General features: G+C 46.5%; 1 protein-coding gene and 1 pseudogene across 1 annotated transcript; one reads left to right on the plus strand and one right to left on the minus strand.

Moving 5' to 3' along the window:
* The first annotated feature begins 8,626 nt into the window (after positions 1–8,626).
* LOC125538121 (acidic leucine-rich nuclear phosphoprotein 32 family member B-like) lies at positions 8,627–9,019 on the plus strand. The gene has a single exon (XM_048701420.1). It carries the CDS (start codon positions 8,627–8,629, stop codon positions 9,017–9,019), a length of 393 nt encoding a protein of 130 aa, XP_048557377.1.
* Positions 9,020–10,579: 1,560 nt separating this feature from the next.
* Positions 10,580–11,245, minus strand: LOC125534501 (annotated as a pseudogene).
* Between the last annotated feature and the right edge of the window lie 982 nt (positions 11,246–12,227).

Below are 12,227 nucleotides of genomic sequence, written 5' to 3' on the forward strand. Positions count from 1 at the left end.
CAGCACAACGGCGTGGTGGTGATGGAGGAGCGTGGCAATCCTGCAGGGCTTCGCCAAGCACCACAGAAGAGGAGGGAGAGAGAGATATGCAGGGCTGTAGCAACGAGAGATCAGATCACGTGTGTTTTGGGCAGCCCTAGGCCTCATATATATAGGGAAGGGGAGGGGCTGCGCCCCCTCTAGGGTTCCCACCCCCTAGGGGGGCGGCAGCCCTAGATGGGGATCAAGGATGGCGGCCAAGAGGGGAGAGGAGAGGGAGGCGCACCAATATGGGCCTTAAGGCCCATATCCCTTAGGGTTTGCCCCCTTTCCACCTCTTAGGCGCCATGGGCCCTTGTGGGAGGCGCACCAGCCCACTAAGGGGCTGGTCCCTCACCACTCTTAGCCCACGCAAGCCTCCGGGGTTGGTGGCCCCACTTGGTGGACCCCCGGGACCCTCCCGGTGGTCCCGGTACATTACCGATAAACCCCGAAACTCTTCCGGTGACCAAAACAGGACTTCCCATATATAAATCTTTACCTCCAGACCATTCCGGAACTCCTCGTGACGTCCGGGATCTCATCCGGGACTCCGAACAACATTCGGTAACCACATACAAGCTTCCTTTATAACCCTAGCGTCATCGAACCTTAAGTGTGTGGACCCTACGGGTTCGGGAGACATGCAGACATGACCGAGACGTTATCCGGTCAATAACCAATAGCGGGATCTGGATACCCATGTTGGCTCCCACATGTTCCACGATGATCTCATCGGATGAACCACGATGTCAAGGACTTAATCAATCCCGTATACAATTCCCTTTGTCTATCGGTACGATACTTACTCGAGATTCGATCGTCGGTATCCCGATACCTTGTTCAATCTCGTTACCGGCAAGTCTCTTTACTCGTTCCGTAACACATCATCCCGTGATAAACTCCTTGATCACATTGTGCACATTATGATGATGTCCTACCGAGTGGACCCAGAGATACCTCTCCGTTTACATGGAGTGACAAATCCCAGTCTCAATTCGTGCCAACCCAACAGACACTTTCGGAGATACCCGTAGTGTACCTTTATAGTCACCTAGTTACGTTGTGACGTTTGGTACACCCAAAGCATTCCTACGGTATCCGGGAGTTGCACAATCTCATGGTCTAAGGAAATGATACTTGACATTAGAAAAGCTATAGCATACGAATTACACGATCTAGTGCTATGCTTAGGATTGGGTCTTGTCCATCACATCATTCTCCTAATGATGTGATCCCGTTATCAACGACATCCAATGTCCATGGTCAGGAAACCGTAACCATCTATTGATCAACGAGCTAGTCAACTAGAGGCTTACTAGGGACATGGTGTTGTCTATGTATCCACACATGTATCTGAGTTTCCTATCAATACAATTATAGCATGGATAATAAACGATTATCATGAACAAGGAAATATAATAATAATCAATTTATTATTGCCTCTAGGGCATATTTCCAACAGTCTCCCACTTGCATTAGAGTCAATAATCTAGTTCACATCGCCATGTGATTAACACTCACAGGTCACATCGCCATGTGACTAACATCCAAAGAGTTCTGGGTTTGATCATGTTGCTTGTGAGAGAGGTTTTAGTCAACGGGTCTGAACCTTTCAGATCCGTGTGTGCTTCACAAATCTCTATGTCATCTCCTAGATGCAGCTACCACGTTCTATTTGGAGCTATTCCAAATAACTGTTCTACTATACGAATCCAGTTTACTACTCAGAATAATCTGGATTAGTGTCAAAGTTTGCATCGGCGTAACCCTTTACGACGAACTCTTTTACCACCTCCATAATCGAGAAAATTCCTTAGTCCACTAGTTACTAAGGATAACTTTGACCACTGTCCTGTGATCCGTTCTTGGATCACTCTTGTACCCCTTGACTGACTCATGGCAAGGCACACTTCAGGTGCGGCACACAGCATAGCATACTATAGAGCCTATGTCTTAAGCATAGGGGACGACCTTCGTCCTTTCTCTCTATTCTGCCGTGGTCGAGCTTTAAGTCTTAACTTCATACCTTACAACTCAGGCAAAGAACTCCTTCTTTGTTTGATCCATCTTGAACACCTTCAAGATCATGTCAAGGTATGTGCTCATTTGAAAGTGCCATTAAGCAATTTTTATCTATCCTTATAGATCTTGATGCTCAATGTTCAAGTAGCTTAATCCAGGTTTTCCATTGAAAACACTTTCCAAATAACCCTATATGCTTTCCAGAAATTCTACGTCATTTCCGATCAACAATATGTTAAAACATATACTCATCAGAAATTCTATAGTGCTCCCACTCACTTCTTTGGAAATACAAGTTTCTCATAAACTTTGTATAAACCCAAAATCTTTGATCATCTCATCAAAGTGTACATTCCAACTCCGAGATGCTCACTCCAGTCCTCAGAAGGATTGCTGGAGCTTTGCATCCTTATTAGCATCTTTTCAGGATTGACAAAACCTTTCGGTTGTATCACATACAACCTTTCCTCAAGAAAATCGTCGAGGAAAGAATGTTTTGACATCCTATCTGCAAGATTTCATAAATAAAGCAGTAATAGCTAATATAATTCCAACAGACTCTTAGCATCGCTACGAGTGAGAAAGTCTCATCGTAGTCAACTCCTTGAACTTGTCAGAAAACATCTTAACGACAAGTCGAGCTTTCTTAATGGTGATACTTACCATCATTGTCCGTCTTCCTTTTAAAATCCATATGTACCTAACAGCCTTACGACCATCAAGTAGTTCTTCCAAAGTCTACACTTTGTTTTCATACATGGATCCTCTCTCGGATTTTATGGCCTCGAGCCATTTTGGAATCCAGGCCCACCATCGCTTCTCCATAGCTCGTAGGTTCATTGTTGTCTAGCAACATGACTTCCATGACAGGATTACGTACCACTCTGAAGTAGTATGCATCCTTGTCATCCCACGAGGTTTGGTAGTGACTTGATCTGAAGTTTCATGATCACTATCATAAGCTTTCACTTCAATTGGTGTAGGTGCCACAGGAACAACTCTTTGTGCCCTGCTATACACTAGTTGAAGTGACGGTTCAATAACCTCATCAAGTCTTCACCATCCTCCCACTCAATTCTTTCGAGAGAAACTTTTCCTCGAGAAAGGACCCGATTCTAGAAACAATCCTTTATTGCTTTCGGATCTGAGACAGGAGGTATACCCAACTGTTTTGGGTGTCCTATGAAGATGCATTTATCCGCTTTGGGTTCGAGCTTATCATCCTGAAACTTTTTCACATAAGCGTCGCAGCCCCAAACTTTTAAGAAATGACAGCTTAGGTTTCTCTAAACCATAGTTCATACGGTGTCATCTCATCGGAATTATGTGGTGCCCTATTTAAAGTGAATGTGGTTGTCTCTAATGCCTAACCCATAAACTATTGTGGTAATTTGATAAGAGACATCATGGTATGCATCATATCCAATAGGGTGCAGTTATGATGTTCGGACACACCATCACACTATGGTGTTCCAGGCTGTATTAGTTGTGAAACAATTTCCACAATGTCTTAATTCTGTGCCAAACTCGTAATTCAGATATTCATCTCTATGATCATATCATAGATATTTTATCCTCTTGTCACGATGATCTTTCAACTTCACCCTGAAATTACTTGAACCTTTCAATAATTCAGACTCGTGATTCATCAAGTAAATGTACTCAACATCTACTCAAATCATCTGTGAAGTAAGAACATAACGATATCCACTACATGCCTCAGCACTCATTGGACTGCACACATCAAAATGTATTTCTTCCAACAAGTTGCTTTCTAGTTCCATTTAACTGAAACCGAGGCTTTCAGTCATCTTGCCCATGTGGTATGATTTGCATGTCTCAAGTGATTGAAAATCAAGTGAGTCCAAACGGTCCATTTGCATGGAGTTTCTTGATGCATATACACCAATAGACATGGTTCGCATGTCTCAAACTTTTCAAAAACGAGTGAGCCCAAAGATCCATCAACATGGAGCTTCTTCATGCGTTTTATACCGATATGACATACGTGGCAGTGCCACAAGTAGGTGGTACTATCATTACTATCTTTTGTCATGAACATGTGTATCACTACGATCGAGATTCAATAAACCATTCATTTTAGGTGTAAGACCATTGAAGGTATTATTCAGATAAACAGAGTAACCATTATTCTCTTTAAATGAATAACCGTATTTCGATAGACATAATCCAATCATGTCTATGCTCAACGCAAACACCAATCTCGATGGTAGAGGGAGCGTGCGATGCTTGATCATATCAACATTGGAAACACTTCCAACACATATCGTCAGCTCACCTTTAGCTAGTCTCCATTTATTCCGTAGCCTTTTGTTTCGAGTTACTAACCCTTAGCAGCCGAACCGGTATCTAATACCCTGGTGCTACTAGGAGTACTAGTAAAGTACACATCAACACAATGTATATCCAATATACTTCTATCGACCTTGCCAGCCTTCTCATCTACCAAGTATCTAGGGTAATTCTACTCCAGTGGCTGTTCCCCTTATTACAGAAGCACTCAGTCTCGGGTTTGGGTTCAACCTTGGGTTTCTTCACTAGAGCAGCAGCTGAATTGGCGTTTCATGAAGTATCCCTTTGTTCCCTTGCCCTTCTTGAAACTAGTGGTTTCACAAACCATCAACAATTGATGCTCCGTCTTGATTTCTACTTTCGTGGTGTCAGACATCGCGAATATCTCAAGGATCATCATATATGTCCCTGATATATTATAGTTCATCACGAAGCTCTAGCAGCTTGGTGGTAATGACTTCGGAGAAACATCACTATCTCATTTGGAAGATCAACTCCCACTTGATTCAAATGATTGTTGTACTCAGACAATCTGAGCACAAGCTCAACAATTGAGCTTTTCTCCCTTAGTTTGCAGGCTAAGAAAATCGTCGGAGGTCTTATACCTCTTGATGTGGGCACGAGCCTGAAATCCCAATTTCAGCCCTCGAAACATCTCATATGTTTCGCGATGTTTCAAAAAACGTCTTCGGTGCCTAAACTCTAAACCGTTTAACTGAACTATCATGTAGTTATCAAAATGTGTATGTCAGATGTTCGCAACATCCACAGACAACATTTGAGGTTCAGCACACTGAGCGGTGCATTAAGGACATAAGCCTTCTAAGAAGCAATGAGGACAATCCTCAGTTTACGGACCTAGTCCGCATAATTGCTACTATCAACTTTCAACTAATTTTTCTCTAGGAACATATCTAAACAGTAGAACTATAGCATGAGCTACGACATAATTTGCAAAATCCTTTTGACTATGTTCAGGATAATTAAGTTCATCTTATGAACTCCCACTTAGATAGACATCCCTCTAGTCATCTAAGTGATTACATGATCCGAGTCAACTAGGCCGTGTCCGATCATCACGTGAGACGGACTAGCCAACGTCGGTGAACATCTTCATGTTGATCGTATCTACCATACGACTCATGCTCGACCTTTCGGTCTTCTGTGTTCCGAGGCCATGTCTGTACATGCTAGGCTCGTCAAGTCAACCTAAGTGTTTGCATGTGTTCCGAGGCCACGTCTGTACATGCTAGGCTCATCAACACCCGTTGTATGTGAACGTAAGGATCCATCACACCCGATCATCACGGCGTGCTTAGAAACGACGAACTGTGGCAACGGTGCACAGTTAGGGGAGAACACTTCTTGAAATTTTAATGAGGGATCATCTTATTTACTACCGTCGTTCTAAGCAAATAAGATGTATAAACATGATAAACATCACATGCAATCAAATAATAGTGACATGATATGGCCAATATCATATAGCTCCTTTGATCACCATCTTGGGGCTCCATGATCATCATCGTCACCGGCATGACACCATGATCTCCATCATCGTGTCTCCATGAAGTTGTCACGTCATCTATTACTTCTACTACTACAGCTAACAGTTAGCAATAAAGTAAAGTAACTACATGACGTTTAAGTTGACACGCAGGTCATAAATAAATAAAGACAACTCCTATGGCTCCTGCCGGTTGTCATACTCATCGACATGCAAGTCGTGATTCCTATTACAAGAACATGATCAATCTCATACATCACATATATCATTCATCACATCCTTTGGCCATATCACATCACATAGCATACCCTGCAAAAACAAGTTAGACGTCCTCTAATTGTTGTTTGCATGTTTTACGTGGCTGCTATGGGTTTCTAGCAAGAACGTTTCTTACCTACGCAAAGAACACAACGTGATATGCCAATTGCTATTTACCCTTCATAAGGACCCTGTTCATCGAATCCGATCCGACTGAAGTGGGAGAGACAGACACCCGCCAGCCACCTTATGCAACTAGTGCATGTTTGTCGGTGGAACCGGTCTCACGTAAGCGTACGTGTAAGGTTGGTCCGGGTCGCTTCATCCCACGATGCCGCCGAATCAAGATAAGACTAGTAACGGCAAGCATATTGAACAAAATCAATGCCCACAACTACTTTGTGTTCTACTCGTGCATAGAATCTACGCAATAGACCTAGCTCATGATGCCCTGTTGGGGAACGTAGCAGAAATTCAAAAAAATTCCTACGTGTCACCAAGATCTATCTATGGAGAGACCAGCAACGAAGGGAAGGAGAGTGCATCTACATACCCTTGTAGATCGCTAAGCGGAAGCGTTCAAGTGAACGGGGTTGATGGAGTCATACTCGTCGTGATTCAAATCACCGATGACCAAGTGCCGAACGCACGGCACTCCGCGTTCAACACACGTACAGCCCGGTGACGTCTCCCACGCCTTGATCCAGCAAGGAGAGAGGGAGAGGTTGAGGAAGACTCCATCCAACAGCAGCACAACGGCGTGGTGGTGATGGAGGAGCGTGGCAATCCTGCAGGGCTTCGCCAAGCACCACAGAAGAGGAGGGAGAGAGAGATATGCAGGGCTGTAGCAACGAGAGATCAGATCACGTGTGTTTTGGGCAGCCCTAGGCCTCATATATATAGGGAAGGGGAGGGGCTGCGCCCCCTCTAGGGTTCCCACCCCCTAGGGGGGCGGCAGCCCTAGATGGGGATCAAGGATGGCGGCCAAGAGGGGAGAGGAGAGGGAGGCGCACCAATATGGGCCTTAAGGCCCATATCCCTTAGGGTTTGCCCCCTTTCCACCTCTTAGGCGCCATGGGCCCTTGTGGGAGGCGCACCAGCCCACTAAGGGGCTGGTCCCTCACCACTCTTAGCCCACGCAAGCCTCCGGGGTTGGTGGCCCCACTTGGTGGACCCCCGGGACCCTCCCGGTGGTCCCGGTACATTACCGATAAACCCCGAAACTCTTCCGGTGAACCAAACAGGACTTCCCATATATAAATATTTACCTCCGGACCATTCCGGAACTCCTCGTGACATCCGGGACTCCGAACAACATTCGGTAACCACATACAAGCTTCCTTTATAACCCTAGCGTCATCGAACCTTAAGTGTGTAGACCCTACGGGTTCGGGAGACATGCAGACATGACCGAGACGTTCTCCGGTCAATAACCAATAGCGGGATCTGGATACCCATGTTGGCTCCCACATGTTCCACGATGATCTCATCGGATGAACCACGATGTCAAGGACTTAATCAATCCCGTATACAATTCCCTTTGTCTATCGGTACGATACTTACCCGAGATTCGATCGTCGGTATCCCGATACCTTGTTCAATCTCGTTACCGGCAAGTCTCTTTACTCGTTCCGTAACACATCATCCCGTGATCAACTCCTTGATCACATTGTGCACATTATGATGATGTCCTACCGAGTGGGCCCAGAGATACCTCTCCGTTTACACGGAGTGACAAATCCCAGTGTCGATTCGTGCCAACCCAACAGACACTTTCGGAGATACCCGTAGTGTACCTTTATAGTCACCCAGTTACGTTGTGACGTTTGGTACACCCAAAGCATTCCTACGGTATCCGGGAGTTGCACAATCTCATGGTCTAAGGAAATGATACTTGACATTAGAAAAGCTATAGCATACGAATTACACGATCTAGTGCTATGCTTAGGATTGGGTCTTGTCCATCACATCATTCTCCTAATGATGTGATCCCGTTATCAACGACATCCAATGTCCATGGTCAGGAAACCGTAACCATCTATTGATCAACGAGCTAGTCAACTAGAGGCTTACTAGGGACATGGTGTTGTCTATGTATCCACACATGTATCTGAGTTTCCTATCAATACAATTATATCATGGATAATAAACGATTATCATGAACAAGGAAATATAATAATAATCAATTTATTATTGCCTCTAGGGCATATTTCCAACAATGCTTACTCCCGAGCGTCGCTTTCAGTTGCAGGAGGACATCCGTTTGAGGCGCGCCGCTCAGGTCGCAGCAGGCATGTCTCCGGACTCGCCGGGGCCGGAGGAGATTGGGGAGGTGGAGGATGTGGAGGGGGATCCGTTGGAGCTCATGCAGGGAGTTGATCCAGTTGGGTGAGATGTGATGGAGGAAGAGGAGGGGGTGACAAGGATGAGGAAGACAACGTTGAAGGCGTGGATGAGGATGACGAGGAAGGCGTGGAGGAGGATGACGAGGACGACGGGGAAGGCATGGACGAGGATGAGGAGGACGACGAGGAAGATGTGGACGAGGATGACGAGGAAGGCATGGACGAGGATGAGGAGGACGACGAGGAAGGTGTGGACAAGGACGACGAGGAAGACGTGGACGAGGATGACGAGGACGTCGAGGAAGGCTTGGGCGAGGATGACGAGGACGACGAGGAAGGCATGGACGAGGACGACGAGGAGGGAGATGATGAGGACGTCGAGGAAGGCTTGGACGAGGATGACGAGGACGACGAGGAACGCGTGGACGAGGAAGACGAGGCGGAGTTCTATCTCGGTGAATCGGCCTTGATGGCGGAGCAGACCGCTATCCTGGAGTCCATCCAAGATGAGGCGTATGTGGAGTCCAACCGGCGCTTCCTCTGGGAAGATTAGGCGAAGATCGATGTGCTCTTCGACGAGCTGGATGCGGAGCAGGAGGCGGAGGCCAACAACGTCGATGTCACAATGGAGATAGTGGACATCTCCGACGACGGGGAGTAGTGTAGTTTTGTTGGTAGATGTTTGCTTTTCCATGCTTTTTATGCTTTTCATGTTTTATGTGTCTGTAAAGGTTGAACAATGTCAAGCAATCGTCGTTGTCAGAACGGAGACAGTTTTGTCTCTATGTCAAACAATCGTGTTTTGTTCCTAAGTAGTAGTACTACGCCGTCCAAAATAAATGTGTCAACTTTGCAGTACAATTCACATTGTACTGGTTAGTACAGCATTGAGCGAATTAATTTGTGATGGAAGGTGTATGTTTTATTTCAAATTGCAGTTTTAAGTACCATATTTGGCTCGGAAGGCGTATGTTTTATTACACTATATTGTTTTATTATAGATTGCAGTTTCAAGTACAAAATAAATGTCTCAACTAGGGCACATATTTGATTCTAGAGATTTCAGTGTGGTTAGATTTGATTATGGTTTCAACATGGTTCGATTCTAGAGAGGCACTCAACAACATGCACAAAAACGCCACAGATGTGCTTCTGAGAAGCACCGTCTTGCACGGTTTTACCGCAAGATGGGATTCGGCATTTATCCAGGACACTCGGGGTTTTATATGTGTAGAAAGAATTGTTTTTCACTTATATTTTGTGCGGCAGAGGCATGGCAATTACTTTCCTGAGAGGCATGAATGTGCCGACGGAACGGGCACGGTCACGTATGAAATAGGTGCAAGGTGGTCCCTAATGTCTCCTTAAGGTATCATCTATACACTTTACTGTTACAAGCACGATCGTCGTTCTTGTTGAGGCACGGAGGTGAAGGATGGAGCATTTGCGTCTGCGATAGTCACGTCCTATATTAAGGAGGAAGCAAATCTTCACGTCTGCGATACATCGGAAGCTGGCTGTAAGGCACGCTCCTGCCTCTACATTTTCGTTGACGTCACGTTTTTGTTCTGAGCAACTTTGTTAACATGTTACGCCCGAGAGAGGTACGGTGTTACCCGACATAGAGGCATGCACGTAACTAACTGGAGGCACGGAGACGTGATTTCAAGGGAGGTACAGACGTGAAAATGATCGTTATGCAAGGACGTGAAGGTGTGCCTCTGCTTTAAAGAAGCTTTCACTGACACATTTTCATTGTGGGGGGCATGGACTATGAGCTCCATGTGTTTTCGAAGGCATTAGGCCTCATTAATGAAGATCAGAAAGAAGGTGAATCTTTTGGTTGACGTCTAGAATGTTGCGTAAAATGACGTGAATCCAAGTTACGCATGGTCCCCTTGGTATCAGAGGCACGTAGGCACGTAAGTGCCTATTGTGGTGTACCGGAAATAAACTTGTGCAAAAGACATGTAAACTGCAAGCAAACTACAAGGTTAACTGCGACACTAGCAAACCTAAATTTATAACAAGCAAAAGGCAGTCTTGAGCGAAAGCAAATCTAATGAGAAATCTAGAATGTTCTAGATAATTTTGTTTGCCGGGACCATCTGCTTTAGTAGTCGTAGTCGCCACAAAACCTAGCGCGCTTCTTGGTCTGCTCCTTGTCGAGTTTTGCCCGGCAAAGCCCTTCCTGGATGATGCTGAGGCGGCTCCATATCTCGTACGCAGCGTAAGCGTCCTTTGCCGCGTACTCGATGTGCCTCATGGATAGGGGCATGGATGCCTAGCGCTGGTGCTCTGCGTTGGTGAGCTCTACGTCGTGGACAAGGATGCCTGAGACGTCCCCAAGGGAGTCCACAGGCTTGGTAGCTGTAGGCACCCTCCATTCCTTTTGGATGTCGACGTAGCGGGCGATCTCCAGTCCGACGCGGCCGAGCATCTCTATGTCGCCGTCGATGGAGAAGCCAACAAACGTGTACCTGGGGTCCGCGAGGAAGTTGTCGAACTTGGTGCAGTTCTTGTCGGCCGCGCTCAGTTGGAAGAGCAGCACCGGATGATCCTTGCCGATGGAGAGCTAGACTAGGGCAGGTTTCTGATATTCGCCATGGTCGTTGGTGTACTTCACATCAACTCCGACGATCTTGTGGTGCTCGAACTGGAGGTGTCACTCGAACTGCTCAATGGTGGTCGCCGCCTTGTGCAAGTCGTTGGTGTGGATCACGTGCAACTTTGTGTTGCCGTGGGCCTGCACCTCCATGAATTCCCTAGTGAATCCCATCGCTTGTATATACGTACCTAATCTAGAAGATTTCGACAGACGTGGTGGAATAGTCACGGCATAGACAGACGTGCGTCTTCACGAGGCACGGGTATCAACTGTCCAGATACACATAAGTTTCATGGGGGAGGCATGTGTCCGAATACTCAGTTAGAAACGCATGGTTGCGCGGTCTGTAGAGACACGGGGGTGTGGCGCCATGACACGGGGGCAAATCTCATCTGAGGCACGTGCGTGCAAGCGCTGGAGGCATCTAATTGCAGTCAGTACAAGCACGGACCTCATTGAAGCCTCCACAGAGCCAGCTATCAACTCCCTGGATGCACAAAAGTGTGGTGCCAGAGGCATGCCTATGAACACTCAGGTGAAAAGACACGTTTGTGAAGTCTCTGGATCCACGACGGTGTGTCTCCAGCGGAACGTAAAAGCCACGGCTCGTGGCACGTGGGGCACAAGGGTGCAGGCTCCGGAGGCACCGAAGTCTAGCTTCTACATCCATGTACGATCGTCAACCCTCTGAATACACAAAATTTTGGTGGCAGAGGCATGGATAAGAATACTCAGCTATGGAGGCACGGCTGTGTATTCTCTGCAATCACAAGGGTCACGGCAAGTGTTTGCCTCTGCCACCGAAATGAAGCCTCTTAGGCACGTGTATTGAAACACCAGAGGCGCGGAAATGAAGCCTCTTAGGCACGAGTGTCAGCCCAATGGATGCACAAAAGTGTGGTGGCAGAGGCATGGGTGAGAATGCTCTGCTGGAGAGGCACCGTTGTGAGCTCTCTGGACCCGCGGGCGTCTGGCTCCACGGGCACCTAACAGCCACGGCTTTTGTCAGCTATGGAGGCACGTAGACGCAGAAAAGTCCCTGACTCAGCATAAACCCTATCTGGGTGCAGAAAAGTGTGAGCAGAAGGCGCCGAAGTAAGGGCTCTACATGCACGTGTACCAACCTTCTTAATACTCAGTTAGAAAACTATGG

This window comes from Triticum urartu, chromosome 2 (assembly GCF_003073215.2).
Source record: "Triticum urartu cultivar G1812 chromosome 2, Tu2.1, whole genome shotgun sequence".
NCBI classification, from domain to species: domain Eukaryota; kingdom Viridiplantae; phylum Streptophyta; class Magnoliopsida; order Poales; family Poaceae; genus Triticum; species Triticum urartu.

Excerpts from the sequence above, each read along its gene's own strand:
- LOC125538121 (XM_048701420.1), top strand. The coding sequence starts at position 8,627 with ATGGACGAGGATGAGGAGGACGACGAGGAAGATGTGGACGAGGATGAC.